The sequence below is a fragment of the Lithobates pipiens genome, unplaced genomic scaffold, assembly GCF_037356315.1.
Source record: "Lithobates pipiens isolate NorthernLeopardFrog02 unplaced genomic scaffold, aLitPip1_a1.2 Scaffold_28, whole genome shotgun sequence".
Taxonomy (NCBI): Eukaryota; Metazoa; Chordata; class Amphibia; order Anura; family Ranidae; genus Lithobates; species Lithobates pipiens.
Window position 1 is genome coordinate 222,484,694 of NW_027507789.1, and position 20,134 is coordinate 222,504,827.

Genomic DNA, 20,134 nt, shown 5'->3' on the forward strand with positions numbered 1-20,134 from the left:
ATATCTAAGGTGCTGTATTGAATGAGATGTGTTGAGTGTGGAGGCCACTGGAGGACAGTGACCTCTGTAGCGCCAAGTCCTGAAGAGCACGCGCTATGTTTTTATAAATTTAAGGTTACACCTGAACTGCAGTTTGGTTTGGGTGAAATTGTCTAAATTTGGACCTCAGCATCAGTCTGACTGGACTATGGGATTATCAGCCTGGCCACAGGGGGCATTGTCTCTTCTGATAGGCATGGAACTAGTCTGGTTGGGTGCTTTAAGATTACTCTCGGAGCCCGCCCAGTGGGAGTGGCGCTCTTGCTGTGCTTACTGGGAGAGGGTACTTGAGATGTCATGTGCTTTGGGGGTTCCAGTCCAGAAGGATGTGCTAACTTCATGGTCCTGGTCCTCCTGACCAGCCCCCAGGAGGGCTATGGCCTGGGGTGCGGATCCACCCGACTTGTCTCGGGGCTGGCTAGCCCGAGTCAAGGAAACTAAAGGATTCTGAAGTGTTTGGGTGCTATCTCTGGTTTGGGAGAGACCCATTAGATTCGTAGCATTCCAGGGGAGGACTCTTCAGAAGACCACGTACTGGTTGGTTTCTTAGCAAGAGCCTGGAATGGCTGAAGTACCAAAGTGAATCCGGTCTCTATATCGCCAAGCTGGCTGAAAGATTCAGGTATCACACAAGTGTTCTACAAGTTTAGTTTCCTACATGTTCTACAACATCTGTGGCAGAGACTTATCCTTGTATGTTCAACAACGTCTGTGGCAGACTTGTTCCTAAGTTAAGCACCTAGTTGGCTGCTAGGCCTTGTGAAAGAGGGACTATCCAACCTGAGTGATCATCCAGTTGTGAATGACTATTCTCTGGATACAGTCAAAGTGAGCAAGTTCATAAATTTTTGGCTTTGACAATAAGAGTACCTGAACTTTCTTCCTAACCCTCTGATCCCAATTTAAGAGACTGTTCATTGTCTACATTTGCAAATAAAATCCCTTTATGCGGACTCTGTCTTCAGTCAAGTTACTGGGCATCTACCACGGGACACCCCTAGATGTGAATTGACGAAAAGGTAACGGTAAGCCCAAAATTAAACCAGCAGCTCCTTTGGGGGTTAGTGCTACACCTCATTGTCCAGTGGTGAGATGATTGGAGCTTTGTGACATGGTGCATTATCCTGCTGGAAGGAGCCATCAGAAGATGGGGACACTGTAGTCACAAAGGGATGGACATGGTCAGCCACAATACTCAGGTAGGCCGTGTTTAAACCATGCTCAATTGGTAATGAGCCCAAAGTGTACAAAGAAAATATCCCTCCACCATTACACCACCAGCCTGAACCGGGGATACAAGGCAGAATGGATCCAGACTATCATGTTTAAGCCTAATTATTCGTAGTAAGGTTGAATAAAGACACCAGTCCATCCAATTCAACCTGAGTGTCTACAATTGCCCCTATCCCCGTACATTGTCTGATTAAGATACTCATCTATTATATTATTTAAGGTACCCGTATAGCACCGTCAATTTACGCAGAACTCCACACATACATCACTCCCTACCCTCAAACTCACAATCCAAGGTCCCCAACTTCCATTCATATACTAGGGCCAATTTTTGGACAGAAGCAAATTAACCTACCAGCATGTCTTTGGAGTTCTGACCCTACCATCTGAATGCCGCAGCTGAAATCCAAACCTCGGACCAAGCAGTTTATCCAATCGTCTGTTGTCCAATTTTGGTGAGTCTGGGTGAATTGCGTTCCTGTTGGCTGACAGGAGTGGCACCCGGTGTGGTCTGCTGCTGCCGTGGCCAATCTGCTTTAAGGTTGGATGTGTTGTGCATTCAGAGATGGTATTCTGCATACCTTGGGTGTAACGAGTGGCTAGTTGAGTTCTGTTGCCTTTCTATCATCTGGAACCAGTCTGCCCATTCTCCTGAAAGACGTTTTTGTTCACTCAACTGCCGCTCACTGGATTTATTGTCAGACCGTTCTCTGTAAACCTGTAATCCAAGTAGATCAGCAGTTTTTCAAATGCTCAGACCAGGCCGTCTGGCACCAACAACCATTCCATGTTCAAAGTCACTTAAATCCCCTTTCTTCCCCCATTCTGATTTCTAGTTTGAACTTGAGCAAGTTGTCTTCACACGTCTAGATGACCAAATGTGTTGAGTTGCTGCCATGTGATTGGCTGATTAGCAATTGAACGGGTGTGCCTAATAAAGTGTCTGAATGTATATGGTCACTTTCTATCAGTGGCCCTCCAACAGGCTGCTCCTTCATTTCTACGTGGAAAATTTTATCACTCTAGTATCTGGTAAAAGCAAGTCCTTGGTATAAATTGGTGACCTTTTGAGTACGAATGCTGAACAGCAGACATTTTTTGGTCTTTGCCATATTGTCTGTTCAATGATGCAGTTGCTTAGTGGTAAATGTGATTTATTGACATTAGGATGTTAGTACAATGTGTAATCTATCCTGTCTTGTTATTTATAGGGAAGGATAAGCTGGAACACAGAATTTAGCCAGGAATCCTCATCAGAACAAAAGTTATCTGACCTAACGTCCAGTAGCACAGGTGAGCAGTGTCAGATTCCATGCTGCCCTCCAGCCTTCCTCATTCTGTACCCCAAATTCATTTTCCTATGCTGCAAGCAATGAAAACCTAACACTTGTACTCTCCTTATAGGCCTGTTTTGACCAGCATTGGTCCAGCGGTTTACCCATGCCAAATACTCTGCAGGGCCTGACTGACGGCTCATGACTCATGGGGGCACCCTCTATACTCCCCGCCCCCTCCGCTCCTACATACCGGACCCCCTCTATATACTCCCCGCTCCTACATACCGGACCCCCTCTATATACTCCCCGCTCCTACATACCGGACCCCCTCTATATACTCCCCGCTCCTACGTACCGGACCCCCTCTATATACTCCCCGCTCCTACGTACCGGACCCCCTCTATATACTCCCCGCTCCTACGTACCGGACCCCCTCTATATACTCCCCGCTCCTACGTACCGGACCCCCTCTATATACTCCCCGCTCCTACGTACCGGACCCCCTCTATATACTCCCCGCTCCTACGTACCGGACCCCCTCTATATACTCCCCGCTCCTACGTACCGGACCCCCTCTATATACTCCCCGCTCCTACGTACCGGACCCCCTCTATATACTCCCCGCTCCTACGTACCGGACCCCCTCTATATACTCCCCGCTCCTACGTACCGGACCCCCTCTATATACTCCCCGCTCCTACGTACCGGACCCCCTCTATATACTCCCCGCTCCTACGTACCGGACCCCCTCTATATACTCCCCGCTCCTACGTACCGGACCCCCTCTATATACTCCCCGCTCCTACGTACCGGACCCCCTCTATATACTCCCCGCTCCTACGTACCGGACCCCCTCTATATACTCCCCGCTCCTACGTACAGGACCCCCTCTATATACTCCCCGCTCCTATGTACCGGACCCCCTCTATATACTCCCCGCTCCTAGAGAACACCAGCTAAAATTCAGCTCCTTGTACTCCTGAAGGTAGTATGAGTTCACCTTCTGTCCCAGTCACCTCCAGCCCAACACAGAGCCCCCTTGTCTGTTGCCCCATTCGCATAGTCTGAGCCCCGATTATCAGAATATGATCCCCCCTATGGTTAAAGCCGGTGTCCCCTTATTAGCAGAAGCAGTGACCCAATATCTTCTCTCGTAAGCTGGGCGATGGAGGAGGTGACACCTTGGTGTCACTGCTGTCTTCTACTCCCCATCTGTCCTCACCAACCCACCCCAGTCATCATTTTCTATAGATTAACAGGAGCCTCTCATGGGGCCCCCTACTTGCGTCGGGCCCTACTCCCAGAAGAGCTGTCAGAGTTCTGGAGAGTGGCCCAAAGGACACCTCCAGCACCCTGCCTCAGCTCAGACTCCTGGGATGGCCCTCTGTGCCATTTCGGGGGTTCCTTTCACTTAGTAGACTTGAATCTGGCTGCTTTAGGATACATTTCCCTGTGTTCCTGAGGAATGTCCTCCAGATCCTGTCACTGAAATCCAGGAGGGCTGTGCCTGGGGGGGACGAAGTCTGATCTATCTGGGTTTGGTGACCTTTTTTTTTATACTTTTGAAGAGAAGGCGAAAAACGGCAGCTTACACTCTGTAATTTAATGCATTAAATTACATTTACGTAGTTTGTAAATCAGTCTTCATATTTTTAAGAGCTCTCCTTCCTGCCTGTGTGGACTTCATCACAAGTGGACCTCCGAATGAACTGTGGCTCATCCCAAGCGGACCGCCAAACCAGTGAATCAACTCATGACAAACTGCTTTCTTCATCCATCCAGAAGAAGCTGTCTTTTGGTCACAAGCGGTCAAGCTCCTTTGAAGGCTTACTAGGAGTACAGGATGATCAGGTATCAAGCAATTGGTGTTTAAACATACAAGTGCTCTGATTTATAGATGACTTGCATATGATTCCAGTGTACATTTTTGGGGAAATTCTAGAAATTGCACTGACTTTTTATACTCGTTTCAGGCTTGGGATTCTCCAAGGGTTAGTCTACCTCCAACGGTCCTGGAGCTGGCTCCTCTTCGTCGAATGATGGTAAAAACTGAGGTGTCAGTCTTTCGGTCTAGTAGAGATGTTCTGAGGCAAAAGGTAAGGGCAAGGATTAAGGGCCGTGCATGGTTTTCAAGTATGAATACCATGAATATCCATATTGGTGCATTTACAACAGTTGAGTACTGTCCATTGTCAATTTGCAGGGCAAACCATTTGGGGTGTTACCCCATTTAAGGTACTGCTTGAACCCTAGAAGTGGTATACCCTGAAAGCATGTCCTGAAAATGTTGGTGCGAATAGAATGTTTTGTGGAATCAAAAGCGTAATTTGATTCTTGGGCTATGGATTGGCAGCTTCCATCTGCTTCTCATTGGCATCTTGCTTTAGCACGATATCTTTGATCACTGGAAGCTATTGGAGCCATGACTAAAGAACAGTAAAGTACAATAAATTCACAGCATTTAACACTGTATATGCATACTGTTCAAAACCAGCCCTTACTGGAAAAATTATCCTCAGAAGTAAACGTTGCCCAAACAATCCAATGTCTAATAAAGTGCATATATGCTAGCTCAAAATGCCTCTCGCTTTGATTCATTTGACTTGTACGGTGGAGTCTCCATTTGCAAGCCGATTCCACTTCAGGTGACAAATTTGAAATCTCTGAACCTTTGCACCCCATTCTCACTTGTGCGACTTGGTCGCAGTGACTTCATGCACTACTTTGGTCCGACTTTCATGCAACTCGAGGGCCATAGCCTTCAATTTTAACCCATGGTTGCAGGACAAATTCGCTCCATCTATGGCCAACCTAAGGCTCCCATGCACACTTGAATGACTCAAGTCATGCAGCCTTGGGGTGCAACTTTACATGGGCGCGACTTGTCCATCTGCGAAGTTGGACCCACTGTTGCACCATTGACCAGTGCATGAGGGACGCATCTAAAGCCCCATACACACTAAGCTTTTCTTCAGATTGTAGTGCAAGGGCCTGCCTGATTGTATACAAATTGAAACTTAAGGTTTGACCTCATATTATATGTTTTTTGGTAAATCTAAAGACAAATCTACAGAAAATCTAATAGTGTATGGGGCTTTAGTCAAGTCCATCCAAAGTTGCACTCCAAATTTGCATGACTTTGGAGTCGCTCAAGTGTGAATGGAGCCTTAGGTTGGCCATAAGTGAATTTCTTTCCTGCAACCATGGGTTTGCAGGAGGGAAACTCCATTTCCCCTATAAACACAGACCATGTTGTTGGGAATACCTCCCACGAGCCATTGTGTTCTCCCCGGGGGGGGGGGGGGAGAGAAGTGATTGCTAGAGGCTATAACAGCCGCTTGCAATTGAAGGCTGATCAACATGGGGAAATTTAGCCTGCCCATACATGATAAAATCTTGGCTGGTTCCTGCTGTACCGGCTGAGTCAAACAGTCCATGGCCGGCTTTAGTTTCCAAAGTAGCTTTCAAATTGATCACCTGTTAGAGAGCGGGTCTCGGCTTGCAAACTGAGACATCACCATACACAATAAGTAAAAGGAATCCAAGTGAGACACATTTTGAGCTTGCATGCAGCCATGGCCAAAAATATTGGCACCCATTTGTCAGATAATGCACCACTTTGCCCAGAAAATTGTTGCAAATACAAATGTTTTAAGTGTTCTCATGTTCTTTTTGTATCGGTTGGCACAAAGTGGAGAAACGAAAAGGCAAATCTTTACACATTCTGCGCCAAACTCCAAAAATATTTTTGGCAAAGTCTCAAAATTATAAGAAATGGCATTCCAAGTTTGTGAGGCTCCTGTAATTTGTCATTAAACTCACCTGTATCAGTTAGCAGGGTGCTGACCATTTAGATATCACATCAGTAACCAGTTAAAATGAGAAATTTACTCAACCTTTCTATTGTGCCTGTGTGCCGCATGGAGAAGAGAGCAGCAAAGAATTGATTTGTGACAAATTGTGGAACAGAATAAACAATCAAGTTTTCAAGTCCATCTCCAGAGATCCGGATGTTCCTGTGACCACTGTGCGCAACATTGTCAAGAAGTTTACAGCCCATGGAACTGTAGCTAATCTACGTGGATGAAAGCCAAAATTTTCAGATTGCAACTAAGGATTGTTTGACTGGTGGATAAGGAACCTCGAGACAAATTAAAGAAGCCCTTCAGGCACTGGGTAAAACTGCTCACTGTCACCATCTGAATGAAGACTATGGTAGGAGAACCAGGAGGACCCCACTGCTGACACAAACTTAAAGCCAGATTGGAGTTTGCCAAAGTTTGAGGAAGCCAAAAGCCTTTCGGGAGAATGTGCTGTGGACAGACTAAGGGCCGGTTCACACTGCGGGCGATGCGAGGCGACACGACTTGCCTCGCCGCAATCTGACAAGTCGCCCCCGTTCTGTACAATGAAACCGGAAAAAAGGTTCCTGTACTGCTTTTGGGCGACCTCGGGGCGACTTGCATTGACTTCTATACAGAAGTCATTTGCAAATCGCCGCTGAGGTCGCGGCAGGTCGCGGCGAGGCAAGTCGGTGTCGCCTCGCATCGCCCGCAGTGTGAACCGGCCCTAAACAAAATTACAGCTTTTTGGTAAAGGCTGTAATTCTACTGTTTTCAGAAAAAAATCAGGCCTTTAAAGGAATCTAGTCCCTACCAGGGGCTGGACTGACCATTGGGCCACTTGGGCACTGCCCGAGGGCCCCATGCCACTAGGGGGCCCCATCAAGGTTGCCAGCCTCAGTAAAACCAGGGACAGTATGTAAAAATGTGTTTATTTTTTATCTCTGTCTCTGAAATGTCCCTTACCGACATCATTTTGGTCTAAAAATCCTGAGATTATAGCTGCTCCACCTCTCCAGTACCTTCTCAGCCAATAGAAACAGGTCTGTGCATACTGTGTGAGTGTGTTTGTTTCTACTGTGTGGCCCCATAATCTGATTTGCCTGGGGGCCCCATAATCTCCCATTGCCCGGGGGGCCCCATGAGTTGTCAGTCCACCCCTGGTCCCTACAGTCACACATGGTGGAGGTTCACTGGTGTTTTGGGGCTGCTTCAAGCACTGGATGTCATGACGGTGTGCATGGCCTTTATGAAATCTAAATGCCACCAAAGAATTCTGGGGGGCAATGTAGGTCCTTGTTACAGAAAAGATGGGTCTTGCAGAAGGACAATGACCAAAAGCACCCAGAAATGGTTTAAGACAAAGCGCTGGAAATTACTAGGCTGGCCAGAGCTCTTAATCCCGTAGAGCACCTGTGGAGCGATCTCAAACCGCAGTTGGGTGAAAAGGACCCTTCCAATCTGAGAGACCTGGAGCAGTTGGCGAAAGAGTGCGCCAACATTCCAGGAGAGGTGCAAGAAACGCATTCATGGTTACAGGAAGCAATTGATTTTTTTCAAAGGGGTGTGCTACCAAATATTTGAGGGTGTCAATTTTGTCCAGTCCATTTTTGGAGTTTTGGAACCCTTCCGACCTGAGACCTGGAGCAGTTGGTGAAAGAGTGGCCCAAAACTCCAGTAGAGTGATGTAAGAAACTCACTGGTTACAGGAAGCAATTTTAGTTTTTTCCTAAGGATCTGCTACTAAATATTGAGGGTGCCAATTTTGTCAATCACATTTTTGGAGTTTTGTGTGGAATGTCAGATTTGGCCTTTTTGTTTCTCTACTTTTTTTGTCCTACCAATACAAACGAAAAACAGAATGCCTAGGGCAGCACAGTGGTGTAGCGGTTAGCATTCTCGCCTAGCGGTAAGAAGGGTTGCTGGTTCCGATCCCAACCACGACACTACCTGCCTGGAGTTTGCATGTTCTCCCTGTGCCTGCGTGGGTTTCCACCGGGTACTCCGGTTTCCTCCCACAATCCAAAGACATACAGGTAGGTTAATTGGCTTCTGTCCAAAATTGGCCCTAGTATGAGTGGGGACCTTGGATTGTTGGCTCCTTGACGGCAGGGACAGAAAATGTACAGGGATAGGGATAATTGTAGACACTCAGGTTGACCTGGATGGACTGGTGTCTTTATTCAACCTTACCAACGATGAAATGAAACATTTGAAATTGTGATGCACTGACAGAAATGCAGGGGTGCCAATATTTTTGCTCATGACTGTATATAAGCTTTATTGGACATGGAATTGTTTGGGTAATACTCTTCTGAGGATAATTTATGCCTGTAAACACCGGTTTGAACAGTTGAACCGTCTAAGGCTGGCAGATGGTTTCCAGCTGCTGGGTTCATTTTTATTTTATGAAGGGCGGTTCTAGTGCATTGGTATGGAGTATAAATACTGTATAAGCAGATATGGCGCCTTATGCAATCACAGAAAATGCAACATAAACACTCAGATGTAATTGCATTAAATGCTGTAAAAAATTTTTGTTAAACTGAACACCATTTTCTGCCTGGCAGGCTTGTTCAAGTTGTCGCAAGAGGCTTTTGTGCAGGCAGGTCCTCTGCAAATTCTGTGAAAGGTAAGGTTGCCCTGTTCCAGAGATATTCCTTTTGACGTGATAAATTGCAATTTCTGGAATGGAAACGTAGTCCAGTTGTCTACCTATTCGGAGACTGAGCCAGATTTAACTAAATCTATGCAACTGACGACTCGCTATGTAGTTGAAATGCGTATGTGATCCGCTTCAACTGTCAAAACTTTCTCTGTAGCCTGTTTGCATGCCAGATACCTCTGCCATAAAACAAATCCAGGCCCTGACCCCCCCCTTCACCACTACACAGTATGGTCAAGATTACACTCCCAGCCTGTGACTGGACAATGGAAGCGGCAGCGTAGTGAGCTCCCAGTGTGGTGGTGAAGGGGATTGCAGCAGACTGCTATCAGGTTTTTGCGCTAGAACAGGGGTCTTCAAACTTTCTAAACAAAGGGCCAGTTTACCATCCTTCAGACTTTAGGTGGGCGGCTGTTGGTATCAGTTGGTGGAATAGCGTCCCATTATTGGTGTCGGTGTAAGGAAAAGTACCTCATTGCTGCCAGTGGGAAGAATGGTGCCCCACCATAGGAGCCGGTGGGAAGGATGGTGCCCCCGCCATAGGGGCCCCAGTGGGAAGGATGGTGCCCCCGCCATAGGGGCCCCAGTGGGAAGGATGGTGCCCCCGCCATAGGGGCCCCAGTGGGAAGGATGGTGCCCCCGCCATAGGGGCCCCAGTGGGAAGGATGGTGCCCCCGCCATAGGGGCCCCAGTGGGGAAGGATGGTGCCCCTGCCATAGGGGCGCCCAGTGGGAAGGATGGTGCCCCTGCCATGGGGGCGCCCAGTGGGAAGGATGGTGCCCCTGCCATGGGGGCGCCCAGTGGGAAAGGATGGTGCCCCTGCCATGGGGGCGCCCAGTGGGAAAGGATGGTGCCCCCGCCATAGGGGGGCCCAGTGGGAAAGGATGGTGCCCCCGCCATAGGGGGGCCCAGTGGGAAAGGATGGTGCCCCCCCCATAGGGGGGCCCAGTGGGAAAGGATGGTGCCCCCGCCATAGGGGGGCCCAGTGGGAAAGGATGGTGCCCCCGCCATAGGGGGGGCCCAGTGGGAAAGGATGGTGCCCCTGCCATAGGGGGGCCCAGTGGGAAGGATGGTGCCCCCGCCATAGGGGGGGGCCCAGTGGGAAGGATGGTGCCCCCGCCATAGGGGGGGGCCCAGTGGGAAGGATGGTGCCCCCGCCATAGGGGGGGGCCCGGTGGGAAGGATGGTGCCCCCGCCATAGGGGGGGGGGCCGGTGGGAAGGATGGTGCCCCCGCCATAGGAGGGGGCCCGGTGGGAAGGATGGTGGCCCACCAGCCAGATAAAGGCAAGCCAAGGGCCACAGTTTGGAAACGATTGCACTAAAATCTTGAATACATTAGAGCAGCAAGATTTCTGATCTTGCCCTAGACCACGACATGCTTTAAGGTTTTCAGGCCTGGCTGTGCTTTATCTGGCTTAATGGTCTGTGTTCAATCCTTAGAAATATGCTGCAATCTTTTTCGTTTATTTTGCAGGACTATTTGCCCGGAATGCCGTGTGGAGGTAAATACTTCTGGGAATCGGGGTGGAGTTGGTTCCTTGTAATGCTTTCACTTTTAGACTTAAGGATATTTGAAAACAAGAATGTTCATGAGCCCAGTTTGATCTCGGTACAGGGCACCTGTGCAAGTACGCTCCAAGCCAGACTGTGTCCGTGTCCCCAATCCCTCGTCTTGATTTGGCACAGCTGCTTCAGATGGGCACAGCACTGGATTGAGGGAGGACTCATGTAAGTATAGAAGGGGAAAAGGAGCAGCAAGTGTTGCAGGTTGTTACCCTAATGCATTGAAGCGGAGTTCCACCCAAAAGTGGAAGCTCCGCTTATCTGACTCCCCCCTCTAGTGCCACATTTGGCACCTTATGGGGGAGCGGCTAACTGTTTTTTACAAGAACCTATCCCGATGTAGCACCCTGATGTTTAGGCAGGGTTGCTATCAAATTTGTTTGCCAAGTGATAGCTGCCTTGGCCAATTGATGGGTCAATTGATTTCACCCTAATTCTGGAATTGCTGCACTTCTCTCTTCTGTCACTAGATGGCCGGGTATCTGGTGACATTAGAAAAGACAAGGGCATTGCAAGGACAGATTATGAATGAATGGGGTATCTCAACCAATGGACAAGGTTTTTCTTGGGTCCCTTGGCCCTGCTGGGACAACCTGTTTGGGTGGAGTCTGGTGATCGGGGTTCTGTGCCACCTGGACGGCTGTCTGGGTGAACATGTGCCCTATTTTTCCGGGCTGCTAGGCCAGAAACCTAAGGCCTATCAGACATCTGGTTGCTAGGCTATCTGAGAGCCTATCCAGAAGTAGTGTAGGGTTGGCACTGCAGGCTTGTAGTCCAACCAGAAGTAGCGATTCCAGCCAGGGAACCAGCCGTGGTTGGAGGTAGAGGGGAAGCTGCAAGGGACCATCCACCTTGCTACCTGAGACCATGGCGTAAGCTGAGGACAGTACCAGAGCAGACTTCTCACCAGCCAGGGATGGTGATGAGGGAAAGCATCAGAAAGTGCCAAGTCAAAGAGCCAGCAGGACAGAGTTGATGGATGTGAAGTGCCAAGCCAGGGACTTAATGTGTCATCAGGGGTGAAGCTTGAGTGAGTGCCAAACCAGGGACCCATCAGGAAAATGCGTGTGACACTTGAAGATACAGAGTGCTAAAGTGAGAGCTCAGGGGATCCAGTGGCTAGTGGATCTGAAGTCTAGTGAGAGATTGGGAGGGGAGCTTGTTGAGTGAAGACAGTGAGCATGGGGTAAAGAGAATGGTTTGTGTTGCAGATAGTTGAATACCTTTACCGTTAGTAACAGCTACAAGATTGTTGCCATAGCAGACATCGTTCCTTCCTATACAGAAGTTGTCTGGCTGCAGGCCTTCACCTGTATAGCTGCCTACCTATAGAAGCCTGCCAATTAACATTGCATATATCTAAGGGTGTCCTGGCCCTGACCCTCACTCCTACAATTCTGTTTAAGAGATAAAGCTCTAAATGCAAAGTGGCTGGCACCCACCATGCCTTGTTACCCACTCTACACTGAAGAATGTGAGCTGTCCCTAACTCTAGAGGTCAGCATTAGGTCTCAGGGCCTCGGGACTTTGCTACATCCACTTTTGGGAGATCGTACCACAGCGCGATCAGTCGTAAGTTTGGCCCCTACTTCTTACCCCACAGAGGGGCCATTCAGAAAACGCAGCATGCTTTGCTCAAGCACAGTAGGGAAACGACTGTGAAGCCGCAAGCAAAACATCAGTTGGGGTGATGACATTTCTGGATTCCAGGACAGGTATGTGTCCTAATAAGTCAGCTACGCGAACTCTTTAAAGTAAAAAAAAAAAAACTTTCCTTTAGAAAGAAGGGTTTATAAAATGTTCATACTGACTCTGATGCTACAGCCAGTGGTGTATTTTGGTTTTGTGCCCTAGGCAAGATTAAAATCTGATGCCCCACCCCTTCCTGTTTAAAAGCCACGCTTATACCTGTAAATGCCCCCCTTACACTTTAGGCTCCACCTCTTAGTACATTAAGAGGATGAGTGCAGCCCTTCACTTTTGGAAGGGTCCCAGCATGAACCCTGAAATCTAAGGATGGGATGTGACCCCCCCCCCCAAAGTGAAGGACTAAGTCCATGGGTGTCCGCAGAACTTTTTTCAGGGGGGGGCATAATTTTAGGGTCACCTATGCGCCGCCATTTTTCGGCAATGTCTTTATCACATTATCATGCTCAGAGACTGCAGACGTAGTACAATCCCTAGGATAAGTAATGGATAATGGCAAACAGGCCCTCTTATCAGACCCAGCAAAACTACAGCAGTGATCCCTCCGGTCAGTAGTGTAGCATGTCTGTATCCTGGCAGTGGCTCAGTCTTTCTCTCTCTGGCTTCTGCCCAGCACACTCCTCGTTCTTTTTCCTGTAGCGCTAGCCGATAACGATGGAACTGTGTTGAATTTAAGATCTGATCCCTGCAGGGCCGGACTGGGAATAAAAACCAGCCCTGGAAAAAAATTCATACCAGCCCCACAGCATAACGTCATTATTTCCTTGTTCATGAAAGCAAAAACCATACATTTTAAAGCACATTTGATAAAGAGTGTATTATATATAGATATGACATCCCACAGGGCTTTTATATATATATATATATATATATATATATATATATATATATATATATATATATATATATATATATATATATATATATATATATATATATATACAAATTCCCCTAAAAGTGGTAAGTGGTCAATCATCCTGGGGGGAACTCAGAACATGGGGGGGACCACCTTCCGCAGAAATACATTAAGGTAAGGGGGGGGGGGTTACTAATATAAGGGGGAAACCCTTTATATCAGTGCCCCCTTACATTATCGTATTAACTCCCCCCTTACATCAGTCACCCCCCCCCTTCAGACTGGCCTGGCGGTGCGGTCACTGACCTCCTCTCAGGTGCACTGTGCAGGGCTCAGTCAGTCGGCTCCAGCTTGGTGGCTCTGGTTTTATCCTATAGTCTCCTGTCCACAGTCCACACAAGTTTGACTTCTCCCATGACCCCCATCCTGGCGGCACTCCCACTCTTGACTCCTCTCCAGAATCCCTCAGAGACTGCAGACATGATACAGGAGATGGTCAAAGACTGCAGACTTGATGCAAGAGCTCAATGCAGCCTCACCAGTGCCCATCAAGGCAGCCTCATTTTTCCCACCAAATGCACCTTTACTCTGCCCGTGAATGTTGTCTCACTGTGCCCACAAATGAGGCTTCACTGTGCCCACCATTGCAGCCTCATTGTGCCCACTAATGCAGCCTCACTGTGCCCATCAAATGCAGCTTTACTCTGCCGTGAATGCAGTCTCACTGTGCCCATGAATGCAACCTCACTATGCCCATGAATGCAGCCCCTCCTGTGCCCCATGTCCCAGTCTGTAGTCCCTGTCTATGGGAAGGTGTGGTGTGTTGTTGATGTTCGGTACGGTACCTTGCATGCCAGCAGGATATCCATGACGGTCAGCAGCAGGCAGGGTCTGTTCTTGTTTTGGATGGGGATGGTGCTCCTTCCAGAGGATCTGTTTGCTGTGAGATGGAGTGGGCCCTGGCCACCTGCACCTTCAGCCGTCCTCATTTTCTGGCCCCAGTCAGCCTATCCTCTGGTCCTGGGGAAGTGGAGAGCACTGGGTGGGAGCTGGACAGAAGGTGGAGCAGAGAGTACTGGCGGGGTTGGAGAACACATGGGTGGGGGCAAGAGCAGGGGGAAGCGGGGAGCTCTGGGGGGGAACTTGAGAGCACTGGGGGGGGCCAAAAAGAACACAGAGAGCATGGTAGGCTGAGAGCACTGGGTGGGGCTAAGAGTGTGGGGTGGCGAAGAGCACTGGGGGGCAGAAAAACAGGGTTGGAGAGCACGGGGGCTGGAGAGTACTGGGGGGTACAAAGAGCGGGGGGAGTGGAGAGCAATGGGGGGGAGCTTGAGAGCCCCAGTGCAGGCAAGAAAGAACAGAACAGGGGTGGAAAGAATGGGGGACTGGAGAGCACTATGGGGGTGGAGAGCACTGGCAGGGTTGGAGAGCACATGGGTGGGGGCAAAATGCAGGGGGGAGTTGAGAGTAAAGGGGGTAGCCAAAAAGAACAGGGGTGGAGAGCACGGAGGGGGGGGGGGGGCGCAGGAGAGCGATGGGTGCGGCTTGAGAGCACCATGGGGCCATAAAGAACAGGGGTGGGGAGAATGGGGGGCTGGAGAGCACTGGGGTGGGGGCTGGAGAGTGATGGGGAGAGCTGGAGTACTGGGGGTGAGAAAGAACGGGGGAGAGCACTGAGAGGGGGAGAGAACTGAGGGGGAAGAGCACTCTGGTGGGAGAAGCACTGGGGGGGAGAGAGCACTGGGGGGGGAGAGCGCACTGGGGGGGAGAGCGCACGGGGGGGAGAGCGCACTGGGGGGGAGCACTGTGGGAGAGAGGGGGGAAGAGCATTGAGGGGGAAGAGCACTGGGGGAAGAGCACTGAGGGGGTAAGAGCATTGGTGGGGAGAGCACTGGGGGAAGAGCACTGAGGAGAGAGCACTGGGGAGAGAGGGGGAGAGCACTGAGGGGGTAAGAGCATTGGTGGGGAGAGCACTGGGGGAAGAGCACTGAGGAGAGAGCACTGGAGAGAGAGGGGGAGAGCACTGAGGGGAGAGCACTGGGGGGGTAAAAGCACTGGGGGGAGAGCACTGAGGGGAGAGAACTGGGGGAAGAGCACTGGGGGGGTAAAAGCACTGGGGGGGGGGGTAAAAGCACTGGGGGGGGGGGGGGTAAAAGCACTGGGGGGGGGGTAAAAGCACTGGGGGGAAGAGCACTGAGGAAGAGCACTGGGGGAAGAGCACTGAGGGGAGAGCACTGAGGGGAGAGCACTGGGGGGCAGGGAGCACAAGGTGAAGGGGGGGGCAGAAAAAATAAGTAGGATAGGAGGATCGAGGGGGGGGGCTGCATATAGAGGAAATTATCTTTCTATATTCCTCCATGCAGCCGCTGAATACTTGATTCTCTTCCTCTCACATCTGCAAGCATTCGGCAGCTGCATGGAGGAATATAGAAAGATAATTTCCTCTATATGCAGCCCCACGGCGATCCTCCTATCCAGGCACACAGAGCGGGCTGCACAGGCGACATCTCCTCCTATGGATCACACAGTGCGGGCTGGCAGTGGCTGTGTGTTCGGTCGCCGTGATGTAACACAGCCCCGCCCCCTCCCCAGACCTGCTCGTATGATAGTAGATAGAATCAAAGCTTTGTCTATTACACGAGCAGGTCTGGGGGGGCGGGGCTGTGTTACATCACGGCGGCCGAACACACAGCCACTGCCAGCCCGCACTGTGTGATCCATATAGGAGGAGAGAGCGGAGCAATGTAGCCGCAACCAAAAGCGGCCCCAAGGCCAGGCGGCCTACCGGGAAATATCCCGGTAGGCCAGTCCGGCCCTGGATCCCTGATTCCAGGGGGGGGCACTTGACCCCCCCTTGCCCCTACCTGCGGACGCCCATGACTAAGTCCCAGCATGAATCTGTGATCTAAGGATGTGACCTCTTGTGTTCATGCTGGGATTTGTAGTCCAATAGTTGAGGGGCTCCCATCAGCTCTCAGGGGCTCATGCTGGGACCTGTAGTCCTTCACTTTTAGGGGTCACATTCCCCAAAAGTGAGATTACCACCACATCATGAACCTCTCCCCTTTGTAAGGGTCTCTGCAATGCATGGCTCCCTCATGATGCAGGGAGTCCTACAGTCCCCTTTCCCTTCCCTCTGAGCAGGGCATGCCGCCAGAGAAGATTGAGGTGGGTGGAGCTAGAGCACCATGTTCAGAGGAGGAAATTGACTCCCTTTGCTTTGAATGCTGGGGCCTTGGCCTCTTAAAGGGGTGGGGACATGTCACTGGTTGCTAAACACCTTGCACCGCAGCCCTAGCAGCCAGTGGGAAGTACAGCCAGCAGTGAAGGTGGAGCATGCTACGGGTCTTGGCCAGCTGGGATCAATACTGTCGGTAAAGCAGCACCACTTTTTTGGGGCATCATATTGGCAGCCCAGTCTGCCCTTGTTCTCTGCAGTCCTCACTAGTGTCCTTCTGCCTGGGGGGGCAGCACTACCCCTGGCAAACACCTAGTTTGCCTCGTGGTAGATAAACCCCTGGCTACAACTGTCCCATGTGGACTTCAACACTGAACTGAGCGATAAAATGACTGCTGATCGCTCATTTCTCAGTCTGTTCAGTAATCATTCTACTCTGCTCCACCACTGCTTACTGGAGCACCGGACAGGAGATGGAGCAACTGGCTCCGGCTTTCTGCTGTGCCCCTGTGAACTGAAGTATGGCCAAATTGCTTTGTCCATGCTTTTCTACTGGAATTTAAGTAGACTTTAACCAGGTCCTCCATAGATCATTTTTAAAGTTGGGTCTGTTGCAAGGAAGGAATGTTAAACTGATTAAAGCTTTAAAATGGGTTTTTGGTCTGAGGTTGACCCAAGGCAACCTCCAACCTTTGGCTGCAAATTAACAAATGCTTTTATCAACTACTAAGGGTTTTATTTCCCTTGCAGTCAGATAAAGCCACTCTTCGTGCGTCTGAGCAAGCCATACTTGAGTACGTGTGCCCATTCAGAGCTTTGCTTAACCCTTGTCAGTTCCAGATCTCTACTATTACATTGGCATACTGTATTCTTATCCCCGTAGGGCCCACATTACAATTTCAAATGGTGTCATCGGCGTCCCTCTACCAGACTCCCTTCTAATTAATTCTCAGACCCCACTGTCGAGAGGAGTTCTAGTTTTAATTGGTCAGGTCATCTCAGCCATGTAATGCTTCTATAGAACATCAACAGTTTAAAGAAATTTGAATTAAATTTTTAATGATTCCTTTGAGGAGTCTTTTCAAACTTTCTATTTTTTGCAGATGTTGATGCCCCACCAAAAGTGCATGAACTTACCGGTCAGCTTCTTCAAAGCTCAGGTTCTCACGCAGGAGAGTGATCTTACTCGAACAAAGGACTTGCTCCATTGGAACAACTCAAGGTGAGGTTTAGTCATTGAGTGTAACTTACAGGCCTGGAAAAATCTCTGGAGCCCTCACTAGCTGTGCCCAATATCTTGCCTACCCTTTGATTCTTGTCAGCCGATGGCCTCTGGCTAGTTAAAGGGAGGCTAATAGAAATTTTTAAACCTGCCATTCTGAGTGGACATAGGGCTTGTCAGTCTTGAACTGGCCAAAAGTATATAACAGTACAGTCTTAGTTTTTTCTTTGTGCTCAGGTCATTGGATCTAGGCTTATTCAGACAACAAAGCCCGTATGGGCTTGTAGTCTACATCAGGGGTCTCCAAACTTTTGAAACAAAGGGTCAGTTTACTGCCCCTCAGACTTAAGAGGGGCCGGAACAGTGACCAATGGGAGTAGAAATTCGCTGTCAGTGGGAAGAATAGTACCTGTTGATATCACTTAAAGGAATTGCCCCTCACTATTGGTGCCAGTGGGAGGAATTGCCCCTCGTCAATGCCAGTGGGAGGAATAGTCCATTGGTGTCAGTGAAAGGAATAGTTCCCAATCAATGGTGTTGGTGAGAGAAGATCCCATCACTGGTATCAGGGGAGGAATAGTGGTGCCGCATCGGTGGGGGGAGTGGTGCCGTATCGGCCCGGTAAAGACTAGCAAAGGGCCATATCGGGCTGTAGTTTAGAGAACCCTGCACTAAGGACTTTAACATTTTATTGGAGGAATTGCCCCTCGTTAATGATGCCAGTGGGATGGAATAGTCCATTGGTGTCAGTGAAAGGAATAGTTCCCCATCAATGGTGTCAGTGAGAGTAGTTCCCATCACTGGTATGAGTGGGAGGAATAGTGCCGCATCGACCAGATAAAGGATAGCAAAGGCCCACATCGGGCTGTAGTTGGGAGAACCCTGCACGAAGGGTCATTTTAGTGGACTATTTAACCTATTCCTCCCTGCTGTGCCAAAAGTTCCCCTTTACACATTTGAAGATGCAAATTGATCTGGAAATGTCTTTAAAGTGGAAGTAAACCCATGGATTTAAACGGTTAAAAAAAGGCATGCCGAGAATGCTAACTGCCCATTGCTCTCAGCCAAACTATCAAACCATCCAATGGCTGGTGTCATAACGAATCACATGTGCAGGACCGTTGAAGATTAAACAGGGGCAAAGATGGCAGCTTCCTTGGCTGAACACGATAGGGGAGTTTACTTCTACTTTAACATGTTTAAAGATAATGACTTTTATTGATGGGTTTTAAAATCTACTTTTTACCTTTTTTTGACCTTTCTAGCGTTCCACTGGTTATGTTTCATCCCAAAAACACATCGGGTGACTTTGCCTTTCGCAAATGGATAATGTACAACTGGACTTCAATGACCATATGTCTTAAGTGTCAAGAGTACATTTTGGATGTAATCAAAAGGAATCGGAGCTGCGAAATCCCCGGAGGAAGCTTCAAGACGCGTAGCATGTCTGTATCTGCGACACCATTCTTAAGACAATAAACCTTTCGTAAGGTGGTAACGTAGACTGCCTTTACAAAACCGGTTGACTTCATCGGGAGCCAACTTCAAACCTTCCAACCTTCTGAAATTCTTGGAGGTCATCGGACTTGATGAGACCAAGGTGACATGTCCTTGGTAAAGGTTTTTTTTTTATATGTATTTGTGTGTCCTGTCTTATGACTAGGCCTGTCTTAATAAAATTGTCTTGTTTACTTTGAGATTTGCCCAAAAACACATTTTTAGTTTTGATTTTTCGAACACGCCCCTGGTGGGGAGAGGGTTTTTAACCTTTTTTTTTTGTTAAAGGTAAAACCAAAAAAATAAATTGGGTAATGCCTTCAAATTTTTGACCACTATTATAACACTGAATATCTAATGGAATGTGCATAAAATTATAATTGTATAATTCTAAATCTATTTCATGGTTCTAAATGTCACAATATTTAAGAAATTGTAAATATTTTATTATTTTAAACCTATATTCTTGCATGTTTTTTTTCGAAATGATGCACTTGGAAACTGCTACACCTTCATTTAAATCAATGATATTGATTCACCAGACACCAACATGGATTTGATAGACCTACTGGTCTCTTGTCCCGGAGACCTTGTTCCACCCTCCCTCTCACTACATGTGTTTTACGGCCTTATTTCTTGAAGTATGAATGATTTTATTATGGCCTTGTGCTTAATGTTTGAGAGGAGAATGTATATTCTGTCAAATTTACCAATAAAGTGCAAAATTATTATGGAGTTTTTTTTCTGAATCTCATTGGCGCGCGCCATGCATCTACCCTCAGCTGGTCAACTCCTTCCTGTATGACCTAAAGTCTGTCCAGGAAATGAGGCTCAATGGATAATTAGTTACTCGTGCCATTAACCTCTTTTCCAGTAGTCTTTCAGGACAGCCAAAAGGTCTCACTTTGTGGCTGTCCTAAAAGACGGGGGGGGGGGGGTTTTAAACAGCCATGGAGAGAGGAAAGTGTGTAGAATAAATGGAAAGTGATTTTATTTTTGCACAAGCGGAGCTGGAATTTAGAAAAAGTGAAAAAAGGTGAACTTGGCCTTTAAC

The 20,134-nt window shown here is 48.6% G+C and overlaps 1 protein-coding gene across 1 annotated transcript in view; it reads left to right on the top strand.

Annotated features, from left to right (window-relative positions):
- LOC143936188 (protein spire homolog 1-like) overlaps positions 1-19,815 on the top strand; it is a 58,367-nt gene extending 38,552 nt beyond the window's left edge. Inside the window, exons 10-16 of the mRNA XM_077460580.1 lie at positions 2,484-2,565; positions 4,207-4,400; positions 4,523-4,645; positions 8,962-9,023; positions 10,532-10,559; positions 17,465-17,583; positions 18,849-19,815. Of these exons, the coding sequence (XP_077316706.1) occupies positions 2,484-2,565; positions 4,207-4,400; positions 4,523-4,645; positions 8,962-9,023; positions 10,532-10,559; positions 17,465-17,583; positions 18,849-19,062 (822 nt within the window). The 3' untranslated portion in view covers positions 19,063-19,815. The remainder of the gene's footprint in view (positions 1-2,483; positions 2,566-4,206; positions 4,401-4,522; positions 4,646-8,961; positions 9,024-10,531; positions 10,560-17,464; positions 17,584-18,848) is intronic.
- The last annotated feature ends 319 nt before the right edge of the window (positions 19,816-20,134 follow it).